This window comes from Schistocerca americana, chromosome 11 (genome assembly GCF_021461395.2).
Source record: "Schistocerca americana isolate TAMUIC-IGC-003095 chromosome 11, iqSchAmer2.1, whole genome shotgun sequence".
NCBI lineage: Eukaryota > Metazoa > Arthropoda > Insecta > Orthoptera > Acrididae > Schistocerca > Schistocerca americana.
The window spans coordinates 204476889-204504464 of NC_060129.1; the positions used below are offsets into that span (position 1 = coordinate 204476889).

Sequence of the window (27576 nt, forward strand, 5' to 3'; positions counted from 1 at the left end):
CCACCCGGCCTCCCGCATGCCCACTATACGCCCTCGCTCACAGTCCGTCAACTGCACATACGGTTCACGTCCACGCTGTCGCGGCATGCTACCAGTGTTAAAGACTGCGATGGAGCTCCGTATGCCACGGCAAACTGGCTGACACTGACGGCGGCGGTGCACAAATGCTGCGCAGCTAGCGCCATTCGACGGCCAACACCGCGGTTCCTGGTGTGTCCGCTGTGCCGTTCGTGTGATCATTGCTTGTACAGCCCTCTCACAGTGTCCGGAGCAAATATGGTGGGTCTGACACACCGGTGTCAATGTGTTCTTTTTTCCATTTCCAGGAGTGTATTTGTTGTTTGCATAGTCTGGTATTGGGATCTTTAATAATATGCTTGCTGTAATATCTGGGGTTTATTGTTTGATCCTGTATTGCAATCACGGATCCTTCCGTCTCACTGTATATACTGCCTTTTCTTAGCCACGTGTCGGATGCGTCTCGATCGATGTGTGGCTGTGTTAGATGATACGGGTGCTTGCCGTGTAGTGTTTTCTTTTTCCAATTTACTTTCTTCGTATCTGTTGATGTTATGTGGTCTAAAGGGCTGTAGAAGTGGTTATGAAATTGCAGTGGTGTAGCCGATGTATTTATATGAGTGATTGCTTTGTGTATTTTGCTAGTTTCTGCTCGTTCTAGAAAGAATTTTCTTAAATTGTCTACCTGTCCATAATGTAGGTTTTTTATGTTGATGAATCCCCTTCCTCCTTCCTTTCTGCTTAATGTGAATCTTTCTGTTGCTGAATGTATGTGATGTATTCTATATTTGTGGCACTGTGGTCGTGTAAGTGTATTGAGTGCTTCTAGGTCTGTGTTACTCCATCTCACTACTCCAAATGAGTAGGTCAGTATTGGTATAGCATAAGTATTATTATTATTATTATTATTATTATTATTATTATTACGGAAGTTGGTCGTAGGCTACGAGCAAAGAAGAGCGATTATTTGAACAATCAAATTACAAAAATGGAAACAAACAGTAAAACAAAAAACATTAGGGAACTTTACCTAGACATAAATGGGTATAGGAAGGGCTTCAAGGCTACGACAAATGCACTTCGAGGGGATGGTGGGGGAATACTGACCGATCCCAGTGCTATATTAAGTAAATGGAGGGCATATTTTGAGCATCTATTAAATGTACACCAGGAAACAGGAAATGAGCAGGCGTACGAAATACATACAGCAGAACCCCACATACCTGAGCCAACGTTAAAGGAAGTAAGAGATGCAATCGACAAATTGCAAAACCATAAAGCACCAGAATCAGATTGCATAACTGCAGAATTAGTTAAAAGTGGGTGACAGAAATGGGTGGAAGTAGTTCACAAAGTGATAACTAAAGTATGGAACTCAGAGATGATACCTGAAGAGTGGCAGGAGTCGATTCTGATCCCAATTTCTAAGAAAGGTGACAAAATGGATTGTAGTAATTATAGAGGGATATCGCTATTACCAATATGTTTGAAAATTTTCTCGAATATTCTGCTAAGCAGGCTTACACCATATGCAGATGAAATTGTGGGGGATTACCAAGCCGGCTTTCGGAGGAACAGATCAACTATAGACCAAATATTCACCCTGCGTCAAATTTTGGAAAAGAAATGCGAATACAATAAACCGGTTCATAATCTTTTCATGGATTTTAGAAAAGCATATGATTCAGTATTGCAGTCAAAATTGTACAGAATTCTTTTGGAACTTGGAATACCAAAGAAGTATGTTAGACTTATAGAAGCGAGTTTGAAAAACACAAAAGGTAGAGTATGTGTGGGGAAATTGGAGTCAGAAGAATTTGTAATAAAGAACGGACTTAAGCAGGGAGATGCCCTCTCTCCACCACATTTAATTTAGTCCTAGAATATATTGTACGAATGGCAGCAGATAATTCAGAGGGTGTGGAGTTAAATGGAAATATTAAGATATTAGGGTATGCACATACTCTAAACATGATTAGCGATAGGAATGAATCTGTAACAGCAAATGCGAATGCGTTAATCGAGGCTAGTGAAGACGTAGGTGTAAGGATAAGTGAAGACAAAACTAAACACCTGGTTACTACTAGAATGCCAACAGCAGTACATCAGGAAATGTTAAGAGTTGGAGACATGCAGTTTGAAAAAGTGAACACATTTAAGTATCTAGGCGTGGACATCACTTCGGGAAATGAGATCGAATCCGAACTGGAGAAGAGTTTACGGGCGGGAAATGCGTGCTACTTCTCACTGAATAGATTACTCTCATCACGGATATTGTCTAGGAATTTAAAGATTAGAATATACAAAACTATTATTCTACCAGTTGTGCCGTATGGGTGTCAGAATTGGTCTCTCACTGTGCAAAATGAAAAGCCGTTTAGAGTATTTGAAAAGAAAATTTTGAGGAAAATTTTCGGAGCAAAAAGGGATGACATTAGCGGAGAGTGGCGAAAAGTGCATAACGAAGAGCTTCACGAACTCTACTCGAGCCCTGACACAATCAGTATTATTAAATCACGTAGGCTGCAATGGTCAGGTCACGCAGCTCGAATGGATGAGGGCAGGGCAGCGCGCAGAGTACTGGTAGAGGGAAAACGTCCTGTGGGGAGACCGAGGCGCAGATGGGAGGGCAACGGGGAGGCTGATTTGAGGAGCCTAGGTATTGAAGGGGAATGGACGGAAATAGCCCAAGACAGGGACAGATGGCGAAAATACTTTGTTGCGGTAATGGACTCTCGAGTCCGGTATGACCAGTGAGTAAGTAAGTAAGTAAGTAAGTAAGTAAGTAAGTAAGTAAGTAAGTTTGTTTTTGGGTTTTCAGAAATACTGTGGGAAGAAAGTTTATTTACGTCGTAGATAACGTGGAAGACATCGCCCGTGAATCAACACGAAAGCTCAATGTAGCGGCAAGTGGGCGAGGAATAAAACGAATGCCGCAAACTACCGCGAGCCACGGAAGAGCCCGGGCCGCGAGGGCGTCGAGCTTCCTGGGTCATCGGACGCCATCAAAGGAAGAGAGATTCTGCTTTCCCTTTGTAAACACATCGATAGAGTCTTAAAAAGGTTTGTGTAAAACGTGTAGGCGGGTGACACATTAGGTGGGACCTGATGCCTGTAATACTTTCACAGTTATTAAAAGATTGTTAAATGTCAAAACCAATAGTTCATCATTTATATAAATAAAAAGTAGTAAAGATATAGGAAAGGAAGAGTTGCAGTGTCAGAACGAGAAGCGATACATCGCTCGGCAACGAAGGAGGACGTAAACAGCGGGTGTTACGTGGTGAAAACAAATCGACTGATAAAATACTAAGTCTGTAATTAAGCATAAAGCCACATAACACTGCAGTCGTCAAAAGATTAGTTACACGAAACCCCACTTGCACATTTCTCATTTGGTGTCTTCGAGTGCACGGATTGAGAAATAGGGCAAATGTATTATTTCTCAACTCACGAGAAGCATTTGACACGTAACACATCGATGGCCAATATAATCTTACACAAAATGTTTAACACGAGACGAGTAGCGTACGACAGCTATTACAGTTAAGAAATGCAGGTGCATCTCGAGGCAGTGTGACTCGCGGCGCGTATGTTACCCGGACTGTATTTGTCCCCTATTTAAGTGAAAGAGCACCTAGCCACTTCCGACAAACTTCATGCACGATTTCATACCTTTCCGAAACTTTTCCTTGCCGACACCCACCACAAGATGGTGGAAGTTAGTCACTTACTGCACTTTTGCTGTTGGGGCAGTCAAACTTCAGCAGCAGGTGTAACATTTCAGCTCGTTACCTCTTTACAAACGACTGAAGAACACGCACTTCCGGATATCTGTCGTCACGAACACAAGGTGTGCGAAAAACCTGGCTTTTGTTTAAAATGGAGTGTAGAGTACTCTGTCTGTGATGACCGAGTGTTTCATAATGGGCGCACTTAGCAACTTCCGACAAACATTAAGCAACGGTTCAAACCTGTTTTAAAACTTTCCTGCTTATACGCTTACAGGCAAAAATTTAACACATTAACTCATTTGTAAAGCAATAGCATATCTGAAGCTGTCTGACATGTAAGAGTACGATTATTTGTGGAACTGAGGGTTTGCTGGTATCCTATACCATTCGAAGCCCACTGGGACTGTGGCACCCAAGTTATTCTCAGTTTCATATATTCTTAACACATCACTGAACTATTACAGACATATTACCTCTGGTTCCAGAGCAGTTTGAAACTCAGCAGACAGAGTCCTTGTGCATTTCGGTTGGGTGTAATCGGTAGCAGGTCGTGCACTGGTCAATTGAGTGTTTACTCACAATCTCTGAAATTTACTGCAATCTTTTAAATTTTTTTTTTTTTTTTTTTTGCCATTTCACAGTAAGCCTATTTATTCTGCTAATGTTTAGAAGCACAAAATATTGAAGACTTTTACAAAATTTGCAGTCCTATGAGGCCTACAGCTCCACATTTTTGCGCATGTAACAGAAAAACTATACTCAACTACAAAACGTAATAATATTAAATTTCTTTCCATAAATGATTTCGATACATTGTCATCGATCGATTAACTTTGATATGTACCTACACATGTAAACGGAAAGCAGATATCTTTGTAACTCACGAAAGTGATCAGTTTCTGATTATGTACTAGTTAATATGTATAAAGATTTATCATAATTATTTTAGTAAATTTATTTTACTGCATTACTCCCAGAGTTTATAAAGTAACTTCTCAAATTGGGGGGGTATATGTGGACAAGGAAAAAAAAGAATTCCCGCATTTTCTGGTTAAAAATACACTTTCTCCTGGGCGGAAACACACTTTTTCTGTGTTAAGTGACAGTATATTTTCCATCGGGAAAGGGAAACTTATCCATCCTTTGAATGATTATGGTTTTATACGCGGGTGTAGAATTTCCCGGCACTTTAGAAAACGAAAGTCAAGGAAAAAAAACACGTTTCGGAAATACCTTTGATGTGAAGCAACATGTATACTGCATATTTTCGTATTACGAAAGTATAAATTTGAATTCCACCAAACACCACAAGTTACTTTCCGAAACATTGAAATCGAGACTGCGATGCGCTTTTGTAAGCCACCATAGCTCATGTCACGTGATCTCGCCAGCCGGTGACAGCGGATACTCAGAGCATAGGACACGTGATGTAGTCAGCTAACAGCAACGTCACTATTAAGTAGCACAAACACACAAACAGGAAAAGTTAATGGTTTAAATTAATATACATAGTGTTGCTACAAAGTAATATTGGTCTCTAAGGCTAATAAGCTGCAAGAGAAGATAAGCTTCCACATATAATGCTGATATTTTTTGCACTTGTTACACTTTAAGATATATCGCATAAACGTCCCAGTAACATTTTTAATAACAACGTACATGTCTGACCTTTTGGCCTCGAAATTCTTCTAAATGGCTTGTCATCAGAGAGTTGATTTTTAAATGAGAGTCAAACACTCTGCGATTTAAGAAATTCATCGTACCCCACTTGCATAAAAGGAAGTTTACTTTGAAAGTAACGCTTTTCAAACCACCATTCACAACATTTTCCCACGACCATTAGAAATAAGTTTGTTTCAGCACCAGATAACAGGGGCCACCACGCTTGCGCAGCTATGATGACGAAGGGAGCCCATATGTTGGTTCGTGTAAAACATTAGAGGATCTTACATTATGTCATAAAAGAAAGAAGACAGCAGAGTATACTTCAAGAGCATCGGAATATCACGAACTATACAAAATTTGAACACTTACAGTGCACATTCAGTATGTACAGATTCCCAACGACGTATGCCTCGACTTGACACGAAGCTTTTCAGTACGGTTTTCGGTACAGTACCAGTACCGCATTAGCTCATGTTTGGTTCTTTATTATGGCATAATGCCATACGCGCTAGAAGATGAAAATGTGCACTTGAAATGGAGTGAACAGTTGAAACTAGCCAATGGTGTGGAATTAAACACTTCGTTTCAAATACATTGACTGCCTCAGTGGAAAAGATTAATAAATGCCAATATTCTTTAGCAAACTGACAAAAATGACTTCATTGTTCTGCAAGGTGATTAATGTTTGACTGTCAAAAGGTGGAAATAAAATAAAATCTGAAGCCAATAACATATTTAAAACATTCCATAATTATGTGAATATATTTTAATTCATTTGATAGCTACTGGCCGCAGAAATCCGTTTTGTTTTCATTTGACGTGAGAGCTTTAAACGAAGAGGAAACAGCAAAATCACTACATGTAAATACGGGTCACGTGGAGACTACCCACTTCCCCACTATAAGTCAGACTGCTCTGCGCATGAGCCTCGGGTCTACAATAAGTAAGACACGTTATTTGGTCTTAAGTCTGCTGATGTGCAGTGCCAAGCCTCTTCACAGAGCATTCTTCTATCGCTCGTCACTGAATTTCGCTCTGTGGAATTGGACGTATATATTTTGTAATGGCTGCCATCGAACTATATTCAGGACAGTGCAAATTAAAATGTTCTGTGGTGCCTCTCTTGCTCCCAGCCGTCCAGTTTGACATCCTGCCCCTCTTAAAACAAAACCCTTTGCAATTAATACTGGATGGGATTATTTGTAATCAGGAGAGCAAGAACTCTTCAGAAAATTTGCACTCTTTATTGTCTACTATCTTATAACTTGCTGTTTTGTGGCGACATAAAATTAAATATAGGATACATAAAACCAGTAAAGACAAGAGATAAGCAAAACAGTACAGATTTCTTCAATCCTTAGCTCCTAGCATTTTTTCCTCTCTAATCTTGCTACAGATTTACAATGGTGTGCTTTCCTTTCTGCAGAAGAATCTATTACCTCAAAGATTGTCAAACGTTTTGCTACACGAAAAATCTAAATGTCGTTATCTAATATTGAAAAAGCTCTTAATAGAAATAATACGAGGGCTATCCACAAAGTACATTACGTTTGGAATTAAAAAAAAATAAAGTATTGGAAATTTTTTTTATCATATACAGATGAAAGCCAAACTTAACTACAACTTTTCTACATAGTTGCCATTTAAATTAAGGCACTTATCATAGCGATGGAAGAGCTCGGAAATTCCTTCGTCGTAAAATTCGGCCGCCTGCGCCTTCAACCACGTGGTTACCTCTTCTCGAAGCTGTGCATCGTCATCAAAACGCTGCATAGCCAACCATTTCTTCATTGCTGGGAATAAGTGGAAGTCGCTCGATGCCAGGTCGGGACTGTACGGCGGATGAGGAAACAACTCCCACCTAAAAGACTCGAGAACTTCACGAGTGGCATTTGCCGTGTGGGCCTTGGCGTTGTCGTGAACCGGCAAGATCTTTGAGTCCAACTTTCCCCTGCGCTTGTTTTGTATTGCTCTTCTGAGGTTGTGCAGAGTTTGGCAATACCTTTGAGAGTTTATTGCAGTGCCTCTTTCCAGGAAATCCACAAAAATCACACCTTTTCTGTCCCAAAAGACAGTCGCCATCACCTTCCTTGCCGACATTGTCTGCACGCATTTCTTGGGTTTTTGTGGGGAATTTGTGTGCCCCCACTGCATTGACTGCAATTTTGTCTCACAGTTCACACGCTTAACCCATGTTTCGTCACCAGTAACGATGCGATCGAGTAATGAGTCGCCATCTTTCACTTAAGCGTGCAAAAACATTAACGCTGCAGCCATTCGCTGATTTTTGTGAATCTCTGTCAAGATTTTTGGTATCCATCTTGCCAAAACTTGTGGTAACCAAGCTTTTCGGCAATGATTTCGCACAACAACCTTCTTGAAATTTGTCGAAAACTCTTAGTGTGTTCCGTTATTGTGAAATTACAGTTTTCACGGACCGCGGCATCGACTTTTTCGACAAGTTCGGCAGTCACTATGCTGGGTCTTCCACTTGGCTCTTCGTCGTGAACGTTAGTTCGGCCATTTTTAAATTTTATGACCCATTGAAGCACTCCATCTTCAGTGATTATGTTGTCCCCATACACATCACTTCACAAAGCTGGCGATAGATTTCTATCGGTGTACAGTTTTTTGCAGTCAGAAACCTTATTACAGCACGCACTTCACACTTCGCGGCATTTTCAATTAACGCTGACATTTCAAACTGTCACAGTAACTCAACGGAGTACAGCACGAACCTCTCACTAGCACGGCAGGATGCCGACTGAGCGGTGGAATGCCACGACACAAGAGTGGCAGGATGTTTACAGTGACGATAACATAGATGATAAATATAAACATTTCTCATACTCTTTGACAATTGCTTTCCATTAGAACGTTCTAAACGAGGTGCTAGCAGTAATAGGCAGCCCAGGAGGCTGACTAGTGGGATAAGGATATCGTGTAGAACAAAGCGGGAATTATATGGAAATGTTAGAAGTACTCACAATCGAGCTACAGTAGCCCGTTACAAGCAGAACTGTAAGGTGCTTAAAAATATCGTTAGAGTAACCGATTTCAGGATAGTCGTTTAGCAGTACAGATAAACTGTGCCGAGTAGACCGAGGACACACCTGGTAAGCCGAGGAAGCTGCGGAAGCGCGCGCACACCGTGTGGTAGTCACACTTCCTGGCGGGTGCGGCCAGGGCGGCCGGCGGTGCGGTCGCGGACGGGCAGAGTCGGCCGCCTCCGGAGGACGGGCAGCTGGCGGACACGGGGGCGGCCGCGGACGCAGCCGGGGTGCCGGCGGGGGGCGTGCCCGCCGCCCAGCTGTCCAGCCCGCCGCCGCCCGGGGTCGAGGCCGGCGTAGCGCGCCGCGAGGCGGTCCCTCCGGACACCTGCGGAAAACGGCTCCCGGTGACTGCGCTTCCGGTAGATCGGTCTATTCGTCTGAGCAGCTCGACAGTGAGTACCTTAACTGATGATCTAGGATGGAGCTGAATGCAGTTCAAATACGTAAAATACTTAGTCAACTGAAACTATACAGTTCCAGAGACCTTCCGAGCCTCAAACATCTACGACGTGCGTACGCAGACTGAAGCCACAAATGAAAATTTCTACCGAGTACAGATTTTCGTTCGCCACTTCAGTCTACATATACACACACAAAAAACTTACTGTAGTGTACGTCGAAACACTATCACTATCAGTATACTTTCAAATGCATAATTTTATACACAAGAAATGGTGCGTCATATTACTTACGAACCTTGAGGCTGGGATGACAGATTTATGTCAAACTTTGTACACCTTTAGTGGGCCATTAAAACTATGTAATGTGCAAGTAGTAAGACGCACTACTTTGCAATTCCGAGAAAACCCATTTTTGTAGTACGAGTGTAAATTCTGTGATATTCAAAAAAATTGCACTTACACTATTCGTTCTCGCTACATTAGCAACGTCTCACCACTACGCAGGTTAACTGCCAAACGGGGCCCGCCCCTGCGTCTGCAGCTCAAAGCGTCGAGGTGTAAAGCAGTTCTGGGTAACTTACCAGATCGTACGTGCAAATGATTTCGTAGATTGCAACTGGTATACATTTTCAGAAAAACGTGAAATGTTTCTTCATTTACTTGTTGATAGTTATAAATGCATTTGTTCTAATAATTAAATTTAATTAAAAATATTATGCAGTCAGATAACAAGAAATTCACTACAATTTTATGCAAATCCAACATTTTTTAAATTCTATTACCTCTCAAATGTCATATAAATTAAATATATTAAAAAAAAAGATGCTTTGACTTACCAAACAGGAAAGCACTGGTAGATAGACACAATAAAAAACACACGAACACACACACACACAAATTTCAAGCTTTCACAACCCACGGTTGCTTCATCAGGAAAGAGGAAAGGAGAGGGAAAGACGAAAGGATGTGGGTTTTAAGGGAGAGGGTAAGGAGTCATTCCAATCCCGGGAGCGGAAAGACTTACCTTAGGGGGAAAAAGGGACAGGTATACATTCGCGCACACACACATATCCATCCGCTCATATACAGACACAAGCAGACATGTGTAAAGGGAAAGTGTTTGGGCCCAACCTCTTTGTTACCTTTTAATGATAGTCACTTCTCTCGTCCTGATGAATGTGAGAGCTGTGTAAACCTCTCGATTTCTACGATAAGATGAAACAGTGTTTTGTGTAATCTACATGCAAAATATACAGTATAAAATGCACATGGGTTGTGAATTAATTCATCGCAGAATACTGTAACTACAGTAAGTTCTAAACCGAGAAGACTTAGCAACATAAATGTCTAAATAACTGTTGAAAGCAGTGTCAACATAATACACTTTACAAGGCTCACAAGAAACTGAAGGTAAAAAGTTGAACTTATGCACAGACACTTCACAGCGAGAGTTCATCAACGAACTGATACACATAAATTTTTTCCTCGTAAGGGTGTCCACAACCTTCTTTGTTATTTTATTAAATGATTACACACAAAACTATCGAGTGCGCACACAGTGTCCCTACTTGTTTGTGCCGATGAACGGGGCCACCGATACTACGGAACACGGTGAGAATTTCAAAAGCAGAACTTCCAAACAGGAGAATAACCCCAAATTGCTTAGAGAGAGAGAGAGAGAGAGAGAGAGAGAGAGAGAGAGAGAGGGGGGGCAGGAGGGGGGGGGACGGCAAGAACTCAAGTCGGCTTTTCTGAACGTCTTTGCAACTCTCGGAAAACCCAAAGGAGGCAGCCATTCGGAAGAGCTTCCCAGAAAAAACAAAGTGGAGCGGGGCCAAGGATCTCAATAGAAAACACGAAATTTGTGACGGCTGACGAACTTTTTCAGACAGAGATCGGCCAGCTTACAAGAGTAATAAAATTCAAATACATCAGTGAGACGACATGCGGAAACGGACTAAACGAATCTGCGATAGGCAATCAGATCTCAAAATGGAGAGTGCCTACGGCCTGGCTAAAGACTTTTACAACAAAAAGTTCTCTCCTGGAATGTCAAACACGGACACCACAAGGCACACCGAATTTTGTATCTTTTTATATTTACTGTACGTGAAGTTCAGAACTCTTACATATCACTGGAAGCAGTTCGGTGCAACTCTCGGAACTTCTTTAAAAAATTGGATTCGAAGTTCTACTGGCATCTTTAATACGCTAAATTGGGGTCAATTTTTCGACAGGCACTTTGGCTCTGTGGGACAGTGCACACCGGACTGGACGGCAGACAGGGTTCGATACCCAGCCAGTGTGAATTTTACAAAAAATTTCTACGAGTATTTCTGTGAAGAGTAAAATATTATGTCGGTGGACGAGTTCGTAATTTTTCTCTTTCGCATTTTGGTTTTCCGCTCGCTGCGGGTTCATTTGTCGATTGTCATTTTTTTATTTCTGATCCACTGTTGTTACCTAAATTTACATGTTGTCATTTTGTCATTTGGAGACAGTGGGTGAAGCTGTGGCCGCTAGAAAATGGAGGGCCGAGAGGAGAAATAAGAACATTTCTGACCTGTTCTTCTGTTCAAGTTCAAAAGAGGGATGACAGCAGGGGATGCGGCCAGAAACATTTTCACCGTGCTGGACAGAGCACGGCAAGAAAGTAGGTTTCTGGTTTTGAGGAGGATCATTTTGATGTTTGTGGACTGAAGAAGATTGTTTGGACACATTAATCAACAATTATCCACATCCGTGTACTCGAGAACCGGCAAATGTGGTCAACTAGGATTGTTCCACCGTCGTGAGACATTTGCTCGCAGTGAAGGTGGTTCAAAAATTGGGTGTACAGGCACCGCACGCTCTGAGCCAAAACTCATGAAAAATCAGTGTGTGGCCCTACGTGCACCACTCCTCCCTCGTTATCGATCGGCTCTCGAGCGACACCGACCGTTTCTACTGTGTATCGTTACCGGTGGTGAGAAACTGCGTCTTTGCGGTAACGTAAGGAAACGAAAGGAATCGTCGAGCCCAAACAAAGCGGCAACTCTCCAAAGAAAGACACGGGCGCACCGACAAAAGATAATGTCGTGCGTCTGGTGGAACGGCGACAGTGTGGTGTGCCGAGAATTGCTTCCCCGACATGTAACCGGCACGGCTGAAATTTAGTGACGATAACTCAGATGCAGTCTAAGAACGATGACCGAGAACACTGTGTGAGGAGATGCTACTCGACGATAACACCTGTCCTCGTTCAAATGGCTCAAATGGCTCCGAGCACTATGGGACTCAACTTCTGAGGTCATCAGTCGCCTAGAACTTAGAACTGCTTAAACCTAACTAACCTAAGGACATCACACACATCCATGGCAGAAGCAGGATTCGAACCTGTGACTATAGCGGTCACTCGGCACCAGACTGTAGCACCTAGAACGGCTCGGCCACTCCGGCCAGCCTGTCCTCGTTCTGCTAGACTGACAAAAACACGAGGGGGAGTCATCCCGCACCCACCTCGTTCACCAGATCTCCCACGCTCAGATTTCCAGCTTTCCGGCTCTCCGTCGGACAACCTCCGAGAAACTTGCTTCCCGGATGACAATGTGCTCCAAAAGTGGTTTGACGACTTCTTCACTTCGGAACACGTGATTTCTACAGTCACGGAATCGAAAAGTTACCCGGGCACTGGCAGACTGTTGTAAATAGTGAAGGAGAATACATTGTCAACACGTATCTACATCTACATCCATACTCCGCAAGCCACCTGACTGTGTGTGGCGGAGGGTACCTTGAGTACCTCTATCGGTTCTCCCTTCTATTCCAGTCTCGTATCGTTCGTGGATAGAAAGATTGTCGGTATGCCTCTGTGTGGGCTCTAATCTCTCTGATTTTATCCTCACGGTCTCTTCGCGAGATATACGTAGGAGGGAACAATATACTGCTCGACTCCTCGGTGAAGGTATGTTCTTGAAACTTCGACAAAAGCCCGTATCAGGCTACTGAGCGTCTCTCCTGCAGAGTCTTCCACTGGAGTTTATCTATCACCTGCGTAACGCTTTCGCGATTACTAAATGATCCTGTAACGAAGCGCGCTGCTCTCCGTTGGATCTTCTCTATATCTTCTATCAACCCTATCTGGTACGGATCCCAAACTGCTGAGCAGTATTCGAGCAGTGGGCGAACAAGTGTACTGTAACCTACTTCCTTTCTTTTCGGATTGCATTTCCTTAGGATTCTTCCAACAAATCTCAGTCTGGCATCTGCTTTACCGACGATCAACTATATATGGTCATTCCATTTTAAATCACTCCTAATGCGTACTGCCTGATAATTTATGGAATGCTGACCTGCTATATTGTAGCTAAATGATAAGGGATCTTTCTTTCTATGTATTCGAGCACATTACACTTGTCTACATTGAGATTCAATTGCCATCCCCTGCACCATGCGTCAATTCGCTGCAGATCCTCCTGCATTTCAGTACAATTTTCCATTGTTACAACCTCTCTATATACCACAGCATCATCCGCAAAAAGCCTCAGTGAACTTCCGATGTCATCCACAAGGTCATTTATGTGTATTGTGAACAGCAACGGTCCTATGACACTCCCCTGCGGCACACCTGAAATCACTCTTACTTCAGAAGACTTCTCTCCATTGAGAATGACATGCTGCGTCCTGTTATCTAGGAACTCCTCAATCCAATCACGCAATTGGTCTGATAGTCCATATGCTCTTACTTTGTTCATTAAACGACTGTGGGGAACTGTATCGAACGCCTCGGTCTCTGTAATACGTATGTGCTACATTTATTAAACTTACGGAAAAATGTACTTATGTACCGACCCAATACATAAAGATTTCTATAAATTAATTAAAATTTAAACAGCCTTTTTTAACATTCTTCCATGAAAGGTCAGTAATTAATAATTTATATTTGCAATGAAAACTTCTTTTCTTTGTGTGGTATGCATTTAGAAACAACAAGAAGCTATTTTTTATAAAAAATTACAATTAGATTTGAGATAATTACCATAATAATAACTAATTTTATATTTCATTGCATAGATATTCGAAGTGGGTGGGGGGGGGGGGGGGAAGAGGAAGAAAATAGTGACCAAAGTGAGATTCGAGGCATCAATTACCATTCTGAAGTGTTACCAATGTTTTTACAACGTTACGTATTTTACTCTTCACAGAAATGCTTGAAGAACATAAACCTTTGTTTAAAAAATTTGCATCAGCTACGAGCCAAATCGACGCCAAGCTTGAGGCAGGCAAACACAAACTTAGGCCAGGGATGCACAGACTGTGGACTGTGCACTGCATTCGGCCCGTGTCTGATCTTGTGACAGCTCACCCCTAACTACCCTAACTGTTCCATTCTGTCAGTCCCTGGTTACTTTACACACGAGTTAGTATGTTGAATACTTGCCTTTAAGGCTATGAATGAAGTTCAGGAAAAGTAAGGATTAAGGCTTAAAGTTTGTCAGAATTCATTAAGTGCTCTCATTCACAAGTACTGAAGGAATAAAGTGCAGGTAATTTGTGCACGGTGAGTTACATGGCCTTGAGACACTTACAGGCCCACTACAAACAATTCATTCGTTTGAGTTGGCACTTTTACAAATGTTCTGCTAGTGTCCGTCTGGCCACAGGTCCGAGAGGTAATCGCGATCAATAAGTACCTTGTAGTGCTTCGAGAATTGCGGAGTTCGAACACCTAGTATTTTAGAAATGAGGGGCAGAAATGAGGGGGAGAAATGAATACGCCCTACTGCGGTTCATCTATCTGTCTGTGCAGGAGGAAGGGGGGAGGGGGGGGTGGGGGAAGGAGAGAGAGACAGAGAGAGAGAGAGAGAGAGAGAGAGAGAGAGAGAGAGAGAGAGAGAGAGAGAGAGAGAGAGAGAGATTTTCTGAGTACGGGTCGAGAAAAACAAGGAAACTTTATGTAGTATTCTGTGCTCTTTAGTGCCTGTGTTGATTGTAAAAAGACAAATGAATCAAATATAGATTTCTATGTACAGTCATGTATTGGACTCGCTTGAGACTAGAGACTTTTGAATTACTTCAAGTCTTGGCTGTTTGAATATGTGTAAATAAGTCTAATGTTTAAGGAACAAGTTAGCTTGCAGAAGTTATTGTCTGTGAAAATTGAAAATATAAATTGATTGGACCGTAAAGTATTCTACGAGTACCAAAATTATTTCACGGATAGACAAGTATTTTAATAAATTCCTTTAACAAGCTACAGTCTTCGGAGCAGAAGCTTTTGGGGAGATCGAAGTAGCCGATTACCCAGAGAAGAGGATCAGCTAACACAGCGTGGAAGTTAACTGAACTGAGAAATGCGAGTGCCTCGCAACCCAATACCACACCGTCTCTCGTCGTCCGCAAAATGTCAGAACCTTACGCAGCGCACCCCCGCCGAGGCTCACGCATTATTGGAGCCGTTCCTCTATTCTCGGCAGTGGGGGAACACAAACGTCGCTCTCAATGTAACCGCAAAGGAAAAACACGTGGGGCAATTAATACTTTGGAATTCCAAGTTTTTAGATTTCGGACGCACAATGAAACTGTAATAATTATTCGAGAAGTCCATTTTGCAGTCCGGGGCAAAGTGGTGCCCACAGGTGACCGGCTGCAGCGGCACGCGTCTCACCTGTGTGACGATTTTGCCGTGCTGCTGCTGCTGGCTGACAGAGTTGTCGCTGACGGGCGACGGCGGCGCCGACTTCTTCGCCACGGCCGTCGGCGTGATGACCGGCGCCGAACCGTGCAGCTGCTGCTGCTGTTGCTGCTGTTTCAGCTGCCCGTTGGCCACGTCGTTGTCCGACAGGGTGGCGGGCAGCGAGCGCGGCGGAGATGCCGGGGCCCGCGCGTTCGACAGCGACGCCGGCGGGTCTCTGCCGCTCGCGAAGAGCTCCTGCCGACACGGAATACGGCAGACGTGACGGTCGTGAAGGTCGCCCGGCCGGTGTGAAACTAATTTCGGATTTTTCATTTTAACGTGCCTCGTAATGCTTCTCGAAAAATGTTAATTGCAAGTAAAAATTTTTAAACTGAAGCGTCAGGTGTAAATGTACAAGTCTCCTTTGGGATCGTTTTCATTTGCACACAGTGAGTCACGTGGAAGGACGGGGCGAGTCTTCGAACGCAGGACGGCAGTCGCAGTAACTCCGTGAGAGGAACTACCTACTCGCCCACAAAACTTAAGTTCTACCTTTAACATCTGCCACATTTGTAAGAATAAATATATGAATGATGGACGCTAGCCTATGACAAACAAATGAAATGTTCTTTGAGGTTCTACAGCTGATCCTGAACATTGCTGGGAGGTTTTAATGTAACTGATTTGACGAATATATCAGACGTCAATATACGTGCTATTAATTCAACCTGGGCTTCACATATTATTTGGTCGAAGTTAAAAATATAGTGCAGCTTTCCTCGTTTACATACACGATTTGGAAAAGAAACAAATCTGGAACAAAACACGGGGCCTTCGCCTTTCGCTGACTAGTGCTCTACCCACCGAGCTACCCGAGCACGATTCGCGATCCGTCCTCACAGCTTTACATCTGCCAGTACCTCATCTCCTACTTGCCAGACTAGCGCTCCTGGAAGAAAGGATATTGCAGAGACATGCCTTAGCCACGGCTTTGGTGGAGTGTTTCTAGAATGAATTTTCACTATGGGATAAAATATGCCTCATACAAAAGTCCGTGGCAGATTAAAACTGCGTTTACCTTTCACTTTTCATCTCGGCACACACTCGAACTACGATATCCCGAGTGTGACTCTCGACTCGTCCTCACAGCTTTAGTCTACGGGCACCTCGTCTCCTATTCTTACATCTGCACCTGGCTCACAGTTTTAATCTGCCAGGAAGTTTCGTACCAGTGCACAGTTTGCCACAGAGTGAAAAATTCATTCTGGAAACACCCCTCCAGTCTGTGGCTATCCCAAATTCCCACAATAGCTTTTCTTTTGGGAGTGCTCGTCCGGCAAGTTTCACAAGAGAGCTCCCGTGAAGTCCGAAATGTAGGTGGTGAGATACTTGCGGAAGTAAAGCTGCGAGGGCGGTTGTCGAGTCGTGCTCAGATAGCTCAGACGGTAGAGCGTTCAACCACGAAAGGCAGAGGTCCCGTGTTCGAGTCTCAATCCGGCACACAGTTTTAATCTGCCAGTGTCTTTTGTATCGGTGCACACCCAAACTGCAGAGTGAAACAATTCAGTCCGGAAGTAGAAATTTGTTCGGCATTACGAGGCATCGACGCGAAGAATAAAAGGCAAAGAAGAGGTACATCATTAATAACGCACGTCACAGTTCGGGCCTACCCGAAAGTTAAGATCGTCACTTCGCCAGACGTCATTTGTTCCTGTGCGAGGTGAACTGCTGGCAAGTCTTCCCTCTGCTGTGCGTGGCCACTGGGGACGGTGGGAGCGGAACCACTCGTCGACAGCCGTTCGCGAGCTTGGATTTCAAGTCAAAATTGTATTGTTGCAATCTGTTTAGGGGAGAATGTCATGCAAGAGTGCAGAAGAATTTAAGGAATGTTCAGGAGTGGCTGACCAACAAATATCCTAATCTATTGTCGGGTGAAGAAATTTGTAGCAAATGTAGAAAAAAATATCGCAAAACCCAACGATCACTGCAGATGTTGCCACAGTTGTGCCAGGTACTTCGAGAGAAGATCTAAGTGAAGATGAAGTAGCATCAGATCTGTCACTCAATGCTTTAAATAGTAGCCTTCAGTATTTAGGTGAATCTCCTGTGAAGAAAAATAGGAATTAGAGTGAGAAAAAGTACCTAAAGCAAAAACTGAAAAAAAAAAAAAAAAAAAAAAAAAGTAGCCTCTGTGTTGGAAGAATACTTCTGTGGCACAACCGGAAAAAATAAGAGAGTGAAAATGGAGAAAGTGAAATTATCACCCAGCTGAAAGACAAGTTTCACCATTCAGACCGTATGTGCGAGAAATTCTAACTGTGTTTCCAAAGAGTTGGAGTATTACGGAAAATTATGAAAGACTTTTCTGCTTCAAATTACACGGTACGGAGAGCAAAACAGTTAGTAGCAGAACACGGTATATTAGTGACACCAAATTCAAAGCCAGGTAGGACTTTATGTGAGAAAACTGTTCAGTGTGCGAGTGATTTTTACTGTGATCATGGTGTGAGCCGTATGGTGCCAGGAAGAAAAGACTTTTGTGTCTGTGAAAAAAAACAGAATTACAGTACATAAACAAAAGCAGCTAGTGTTGCACAACCTTAAGGAACTGTATGCATATTTCAAAGATAAATACCTAGATATAAATATTGGATTCTCCAAATTTTGTGAGTTGCGACCAAAGCACAGAGTTCTTGCCAATGCCAGTGGAACCCGTGCTGTTTGTGTGTGTGTGTGTCTTGCACCAGAATTTCAAGTTAATGATTGAAGGTTGTAAACATAAAGCACTAACAAAGAGTGAAGAATACACATTACCATCATACAAGCACTGTGTAGCATTTGTTGCATGTAATCTTCCACTACCAGCAGGTTTCTTAGGTCCACGTCCCTATTGTCCAGGCGTGACAAGACTAAGTGATTATCTGTATGGTCTGTTTGATAAGAACTGCATTGACGAAATTGCATATAAGTGTCGGTTAACTACAGGCAGGGTAGTTCTATGGGCTACAACAAAGTCGACAGATGATTTCGTCGAGGTGTTCGCATCGAGGTCGCGACAGTTCCTACCGCACTCATTTATCTATCGGCAGCAGTCACATTTCTGTAAAACCACTAAAGAAGGTCTCTAAGTAAACGAGTTTCTTGTTTTTTGTGACTTTGCAGAGATGAGGTACAAGGATTCCACTGGAATAATTCACAGGCTACAATTCACCCATTTGTAGCTTACTACACAGACTTGAGCACTAATGAAATACGACATGTATCATATGTGGAAATATCTGAGTGCCTTCAGCATGATACAGTGTGTGTTTATTCTTTCCAGAGAAATTTCATCAATTTCTTAAATTTTCAGTTTTCAAATCCAAACCACATTTATTACTTTTTAGATGGATGTGCTGCCCAATAGAAAAACAGAAAGAACTTTATGAATCTGTCCTATCATCAAGATGATTTTGAAGTTACAGCAGAATGGATTTTTTTGCTACAGTGCACGGTGGAGGATCTTGTGATGGGGTAGCAGGGACTGTAAAGAGATTAGCAAGACTTGCCAGCCTCATACGACCTTACGAAAAATCGTATTTTGACATCACGACAGTTGTTTGAGTGGTGCAAGGAAAATATTCCTTCGTGTGTCTTCCATTATTCATCAGTTTCCCACGAAGATACAGCCAAGCTGAAACAATGTTTCAAAAATACAAGGCCAATTCCAGATACCCATAAGCTTCGTTGTGTAATACCTGTCAACAAAGGTTTAGTAAAGACAAAGACATATTCTGCTTCTTTTGTGAGTAGAGAAGGGTCAGTGATTGCTATGGTGAATGAAATGCTGTTAACAAAGATGTGGATTTGCTGCCTGCATGTATGACAGTCATTGTTGGGTTGCATGTGTCTTACAAACCTGTGAAGAAACAGATGAAGTAAAGGGCAACTTGTTGCCTGCACACGGACCATCTCTGTCATTTGCGTTTCATCAGAAAACGTGACATTATCACAAGAGTGGATCCAGTGACACCAAATGGAAGGACATACAATCTCCCTGCATTAGATCTGGCAAACATTAACAATTTAGTTGAAGAATTGTGAGGAGAGATCTAATAACTTTTCATTGCCTTTTCATTACAACTGTAATGTAAATAATTTAATGTAATGTAAGTAATTCATAATACCACTACAATAATGTAAAACATATTTTTGTACAATATTACTTATGGATTGTACTTTATCATCATTTGTGTTTCATATATCTGTGTTACCTTCTACATTTTGGTAGTGTATTGATGCTGACAAAATAATTTTTTAAGCATGATGCCTTTGGCGTGCCATCTTGATATTTACCATATACTGGGGCAATCAAATTTTTTTTTTCAAAAAAATTGAAGATAGGGTGTTTTGAGATATTCAAGGTCAAAGGTCAAGGTCAATGACCTTTAGTATGAAAATTCGAAGAAACTTGCCATGAAGCATTTCAATGTAAAGGTTTATTAGTTAGCTTTCCAATGGTACCATTTTCATTGCTGTAACTGAATTAGAACCAGAATTACAGTCATTTATGTTGTGACAGACACATTTAAATTTCACACTAATTCCAAACTTTACAGACCTATAACTTTCTTCACAGTTGTAACACACACCTGCAAATTGGTATTTTTCCATCTCTTTTCTGGGTCATTGAATGCACCAAATTTGGAAGAAATCTGAGATGATCAGGTTAAAAATGTTACTTTACTGTGTTGAATTGACATGGAATGACCCTATCATCATCTACCCATCTAATCTTCAGCAATCTTCTGTAGCACCACATTTCGAAAGCTTCTATTCTCTTCTTGTCCAAACTATTTATCGTCCATGTTTCACATCTGTACATGGCTACACTCCATACAAATACTTTCAGAAAATACTTCCCGACACTTAAATCTATACTCGATGTTCACAAATTTCTGTTCTTCAGAAACACTTTTCTTGCCATTTCCATTCTGCATTTTATATCATCTCTACTTCAACCATCATCAGTTATTTTGCTCCCCAAATAGCAAAACTCGTTCACTATTTTAAGTGTCTAATTTCTTAATCTAATTCCCTCAGCATCACCCGATTTAATTCAACTACATTCCACTATCCTTGTTTTGCTTTTGTTGATGTTCATCTTATAGCCTCCTTTCAAGACACTGTCCATTCCGTTCAACCGCTCTTCCAGGTCCTTTGCAGCCTCTGACACAATTACAATGTTGTCTACAAACCTCATCCCAACCGCTGCTTCCCTTTCATTCCCCTCGACTCTTATAACTGCCATCTGGTTTCTGTACAAATTGTAAATAGCCTTTTGCTCCCTGTATTTGACCCCTGCCACCTTCAGAATTTGAAAGAGAGTATTCTAGTCAACATTTTCCAGTCAAAACTGTCAAAAGCTTTCTCCAAGTCTACAAATGCTAGAAATGTAAGTCTGCCTTTCCTTAACCTATCTTCTAAGATAAGTCGTAGGGTCAGTATTGCCTCATGTGTTCCAACATTTCTACGGAGTCCAAACTGATCTTCCCCAAGGTCGGCTTCTACTAGTTCTTCCATTTTTCTGTAAATAATATGTGTTAGTATTCTGCAGCCGTCACTTATTAAACTGGTAGTTCTTTAATTTTCACAACTGTAAACACCTGCTTTCTCTGGTATTGGAATTATTTTTGGTAACAACATTAAATGATGACTTCTTTTTATACAGTAGTATAGATATAAATTAATAACATAAATATGGTATGAAAAGTTGTGGTAGAAAGTAAATAACTTACGAATAACAGTGAGAATTCACTAAATAGAACATACCATGCCAGACTCCTAGCATTGTGTCCAGCTGACACAATGCCACTCTGCTGGTCTCTCTCTCTCTCTCTCTCTCTCTCTCTCTCTCTCTCTCTCTCTCATATATATATAACCTTCGGCTTGCTTACACACACTAAAGAGTTATATAGAATAAATATGCCGACTACAAAATTTTGATATGATATTTGTAGAATACGAGTTGAATGAATAAATAAATAAATAAAAATAAGTCCCCCCCCCATATTCTCAACCACATACACAGTAAATGTGTTGTGAAATAATGGAAATATTCATTGTCAAGAAGGTATTTTAGTAATTACCACAGAAAAAGAAAATACATTAAAAGCATTTCAATTATTTGAGATATGGTATGTAAAGCGTAACACTGCTCTAGAAGCAGTCAACTTTGACTATTCCAAAGAGGTTACCATAACTCCGATCCCAACTACTTTGTGAGCAGGTTTCTGATACGCTAAGAGACACTAAAGATATCTATGAATTTCAGTATATTTCTTGAATTTTGGAGATAAGAGATTTCCCAGAACAAATATGGACTGACCACAATTTGTTGTACAAAGAGACAGGCTTGGTTGCAAAGTTATTTTTATTACAAATAATGCGTTTTGCCTGATTAAGACTTCTTCACACATTGAAAGGGCTATCAAAGTACTACATGTCAGCCTTTTAAAATCTGAAGAAGCCTTAACCAGCAAAACGTGTTATCCATAATAAAAATAAATTTGCCACCGAGACTGTCTTTTCACATAATTAGGGAAACTGGTTTCTGTACCAATCGGCCCATCTCGGATGAAATGAACTTCACAATTTAATGGTTTTGTGCTGCACACAAAGCTGAAGAAACTGCAGAACAGTAGGAAAGTAAGGAGCTGGGACCTCGATATTTTGAAAGAAACGAGACACTGTCGAGAGTTTCCGTCGGAGTGTTAGGTGACGACTGACTGAAGCACAGGACAGAGATAAAACACAGACGAATGAGGAGCTTTGAGGCATAAAATAGTAAAGGCAGCAGATGACCAAATATATAAAAAGAGACGGCCTAGTAGACATCCTCGGATAATGAGGTAGACATTGAATTTAACTGACGAAATGGGAAAATATAAAAATACAGCAAATGAAGTAGGTGAATTCAGACCTCTAAAAAATGAGACTGACAGAAAGTGCAAAGTGCCTAAGCAGGAATGGTTTCAGGACAAACTTAAGTCTATAGAATCATTTACACCCGGGAGAAAAGTAGATACTGCTTCAGGAAAAGATGCCTTTGGAGGAAAGAGAAGCAGCTGTAGCAACACTGAGACATCCAATGGAAAACCAGTACTAAGCAAAGAAGGGAAAGCTGACACGACAATACAGAGGGGCTATACACAAGTATAATAAATTTCAAGGCAACATTATAGAAAAGGAAGAAGAAATGATGGAGATGATATGGGAAATAATATACTGCGAGTTGAACTTCACAGAGCATAGAAACATGTAAGTCAGTACTACTCATATCGACAGGAGAACCAGCCGTGACAAAACTATTCCTCCCGGTGTGCACAATGGAAAAGATAGGTGAAATACCCTCGGACTTCATGAGAATCTAGTAATTCCAATACCAAAAAAAGGCAAGTGTTGACAGATGTGAATATAACTGAGGAACGGAGAAACTGACAAAGTCAACCTCGGGTAAGACAAGTCTGAATTCCAGAGGAATATAGAACGTGTGAGGCAATACTGACCCTATGGCTTATCTTAGAAGATAATTTAAAGAAAGGGAAACCTACATTTATAGCATTTGTAGATTTAGAAAAAGCTTCTGACAATGTTGAAAGTGTTATACTCTATGAAACTCTGATGGCAGGAAGGGTAAAATACAGGGAGCGAAAGGTTATTTACAACTTACATAGGAAGCAGATGGCAGGTATGAGGGTTGAGGGCAGGAAAGGATAGCACTGGCTGAGAAGGGAGTGAGACGGGGTTGTAGCCTATCCCCTAGGTTATTCGATCCATACATTATGCAAACAGTAAAGGAAACCAAAGGAAAATTTGGAGTAGGAATTAAAGTTAAAGGAGAAGAAATGAAAACTGTGGGGTTTGCTGATGACATAGTAATTAACTCACAGACTTGGAAGAATTGTTTAGTGAATGCCTAAAACAAGATGAACATCCACAAAAAAAGAACAGTGTAATGTAGTCAAATTATATTACATTATGAAGCTCTAAAAGTAGTAATCAGTTCAGCTATACGAGCAAGAAAAATGTTATTATCGCAGAAGTAGAGAGGATATAAAATGCAGACTGGCAACTGCAAGGAAAGCAGTTCTGAAAAAGAGGATTTTTTAACACGTAATACAGATTTAAGAGTTAGGAAGTCTTTTTTGAAGGTATTTGTCTGGTGTGTAGTCTTGTATGGAAGTGAAACATGGACAATAGGCAATTCAGACAAGAAGAGAATGGGAAATTTGAAATGTAGTGCTACAAGAAAATGTTGAAGATTATGTGGGTGTATTGAATAACAAATGAAGTACTAACAATGTTCGGACCACAGATCTATTTGAAAATTTGTACACTTTTAATAGTCCATTAGGACAACATTATATCTAAGTATAAAGAAGCACTTGTAGGGCAATTTAGGAGAAATCGCAAGAGTAGTTTTAGACGTCAATGATGTAGCAGTGTGCAGAGATTCAGACAAGATTTTTTAATTTATACTTTTCAACATTAGTCATATTATTATGTGCATATCACATTTGAAAAATTGGCTCTGAGCAGTATGGGACTTAACTTCTGAGGTCATCAGTCCATTTCAAAGGTAATATGATGAAAAGACATGTATTTACACAAAATTTTATCAAATTTCCAAATTTATATTGCTATTTACTAATTTTTATTATTACGACAGACATTATGTGGCATGTTAAAAACCTTATCAAGCATCTTCAGACTTGTTCATATTTGACTGACAGCAAACGAGAAATTACTTCATTCCATGTAGGCTTTCACGGCCGGCGTCTTCATCAATGAACACTTCCGGGCCAAGTTGCTGTGGTCGATCTGTAGAACTACTTCTCCCTGACGTTTCATTCTCAACTACGGAGAACATCTTCGGAGGTGAGTCAACGACTGGCTGCTAGGAGCTGGGGCCGCCGCTTATATGGATATCGTAGAGGGTGCCACCGCACGTCACGTGGCGTCGATGTGCAGCTATCTCTGGCAATCGTCTGTTCTCTCGATTGCAGGCAATCGATTGTCACGTGATTGATGCAACGTCGACCACCACATCTTATCCAATTTTAATCCTTCTTCTTTACGATTAAAATTGTACTGATGTTTGTGGATTTCAATTGCCTCTCTATACATACGTGTATAATAATGCGACGTCCTCGCTAGCACGCTTGTCTCACCAAATTTTATTTCGTGATCTCCATCCTTTTTTAAGGATGGAGATCACGAAATAAAATTTGGTGAAACAAGCGTGCTAGCGAGGATGTCGCATTATTATATCCACAAACATCAATACAATTTTAATCGTAAAGAAGAAGGATTAAAATTGGATAAGTTATGGCGGTCGACGTTGCGTCAATCACGTGACAATTGAGTGCCTGCAATCGAGAGAACAGACGATAGCCAAAGATAGCTACACATCGACGTCACGTGACGTGCGGTGGCGCCCTCTACGATATCCATATAAGCGGTGGCCCCAGCTCCTAGCAGCCAGTTGTTGACTCACCTCCGAAGATGTTCTCCGTAGTTGAGAACGAAACGTCAGGGAGAAGAAGTTCTACAGATCGACCACGGCAACTTAGCCCGGAAATGTTTATTGATGAGAAATTACTTCTCGTAAACATTTTATCACAATAAATTCGATTCTACATCATCAGTTTTTGGCACTTATATTTACGAAAAGGTTGTGTTTGCAGCACATAGTTGGAAGAAAGAGAAACTTTTGAAAGTGAGGACAAGCTTTGCTTTTCCTTACAGTCTCTAAAGACTCCTTGCGCATACAGGAAAATTGCATTCTTTGACGTAGTACATGACATTTTAATTTATGTTTTCTGTGTGTGTACAAAAAATATTTCCCACAACTTACAATGTCAAAAGCACACCCAGCAATTAATCGTTTATCACCCTCATACTCCGGCATATTCAACTCACTGTATTGCCGGATAAGGTTATTTACACCTTTATTTATCGATTTTTGACTTGTGCTTTCCAAGTCTGTCCGTCGTTCTCGAAACCTGTGTCTGCAGATTGAAGCATCCAGGTACAAAGAAGTTCTCAGTATCTTACACGATTTGAGGTATTAGGGATTTTGGAAATCGTGACAAGCACAAATTACAAGGATACTTTTCGTGTTTGGTCGTTTACTTGTCATTAATTATAAATGTAATATACACTGGAAATTCGAAAAAAATCATACAAATAGATTTACTTTTTATCACATTTCCTTTCAAATGTAGCACGTATGAAATAATAAGACTAGAGTGGGAAAAAAAATCTCGATCGGGATTTTATTCCGCGATCCACCGATTGTGGAGGTTTGACACTAACCACATACCTAACGATACTGCGGTACCTTGTGCTCAACGTTGCAATGCACCGCTATATCACCGACACGTGAAACTACTTCTCTTTGGTTTTTTCTCAAAATTATCTAGGGGATATGCCTTCCTGCACGTACCTTATGCTGTTGTAATGGACTATTAAAAGTGAACAAAGTTCGAAGCAAATCTGTAATCCAAACGTCGTGGCCTCCCCTTGTAAGTGGAACTGGAGGAAATAGAAATATGTGATAGAATTAGAATAAAGGAGGGAATCAGTGTAGACAAGAAGAGAATATGAGCTTTTCATATGCAGGGCTACAGAAAAATGAAGAAGATTAGACGGGTAGATGAGGTAACTAATCAGGACATACTGAACGGAACTGGGGAGAAAAGAAATTTGTGGCACAACCTGACCGGGAGAAGGGATAGGTCGACAGGACACATTCTGACACATTAACGGATCACGAGTTTAGTATCGGGTGAAGTGCGACGGATAAAATTTGTAAATGAGACAGAGACAAATACAGTAAGCAGATTCAGGAAGATGTAAGTTACAGTCGTTATTTGGAGATGACGAGGTTCGTACGGATAGTGTGGCACAGAGAGCTGCACCAAACCAGTGTTCAGACCGAAGACCACAACGACAACATCGGACAACAATATCTGCCTATATTCTCGTACACAGTTCAAACATTTTATACTCCGGGAGCAATCTCGAGTTGTCTGACAAACTTATAGCATCTGTGGACACCGGCACAACAAAGACTAGTAAACAGTTCAGTAAAGAGGTGGACTCTTAGAGAAGTAAAGTGGGGCCCGTGTGTTGTTGTTGTGGTCTTCAGTCCTGAGACTGGTTTGATGCAGCTCTCCATGCTACTCTATCCTGTGCAAGCTTCTTCATCTCCCAGTACCTACTGCAACCTACATCCTTCTGAATCTGCTTAGTATATTCATCTCTTTGTCTCCCTCTACTAGTTTTACCCTCCACGCTGCCCTCCAATACGAAATTGGTGATCCCTTGATGCCTCAGAACATATCCTACCAACCGATCCCTTCTTCTAGTCAAGTTGTGTCACAAACTTCTCTTCTCCCCAATCCTATTCAATACTTCCTCATTAGTTATGCGATCTACCCATCTAATCTTCAGCATTCTTCTCTAGCACCACATTTCGAAAGCTTCTATTCTCTTCTTGTCCAAACTATTTATCGTCCATGTTTCACTTCCATACAAATACTTTCAGAAACGACTTCCTGACACTTAAATCTATACTTGATGCTAACAAATTTCTCTTCTTCAGAAATGCTTTCCTTGCCATTGCCAGGCTACATTTTATATCCTCTCTACTTCGACCTTCATCAGTTATTTTACTCCCTAAATAGCAAAACTCCTTTACTACTTTAAGTGTCTCATTTCCTAATGTAATTCCCTCAGCATCACCCGACTTAATTAGACTACATTCAATTATCCTCGTTTTGCTTTAGTTGATGTTCATCTTATATCCTCCTTTCAAGACACTGTCCATTCCGTTCAACTGCTCTTCCAAGTCCTTTGCTGTCTCCGACAGAATTGCAATGTCATCGGCAAACCTCAAAGTTTTCATTTCTCCTCCATGGATTTTAATACCTACTCCGAATTTTTCTTTTGTTTTCTTCACTGCTTGCTCAATATACAGATTGAACAGCATCGGGGAGAGGCTA

General features: G+C 41.3%; 1 protein-coding gene across 1 annotated transcript in view; it reads right to left on the reverse strand.

The window, feature by feature from the left end:
• The window catches only part of LOC124553563 (neuralized-like protein 4), a 282401-nt gene that overhangs the window by 21272 nt on the left and 233553 nt on the right, over positions 1-27576 (reverse strand). Inside the window, exons 29-31 of the mRNA XM_047127409.1 lie at positions 15487-15781; positions 8717-8795; positions 8531-8661 (exon numbers count right to left, since the gene is read on the reverse strand). Of these exons, the coding sequence (XP_046983365.1) occupies positions 8531-8661; positions 8717-8795; positions 15487-15781 (505 nt within the window). The remainder of the gene's footprint in view (positions 1-8530; positions 8662-8716; positions 8796-15486; positions 15782-27576) is intronic.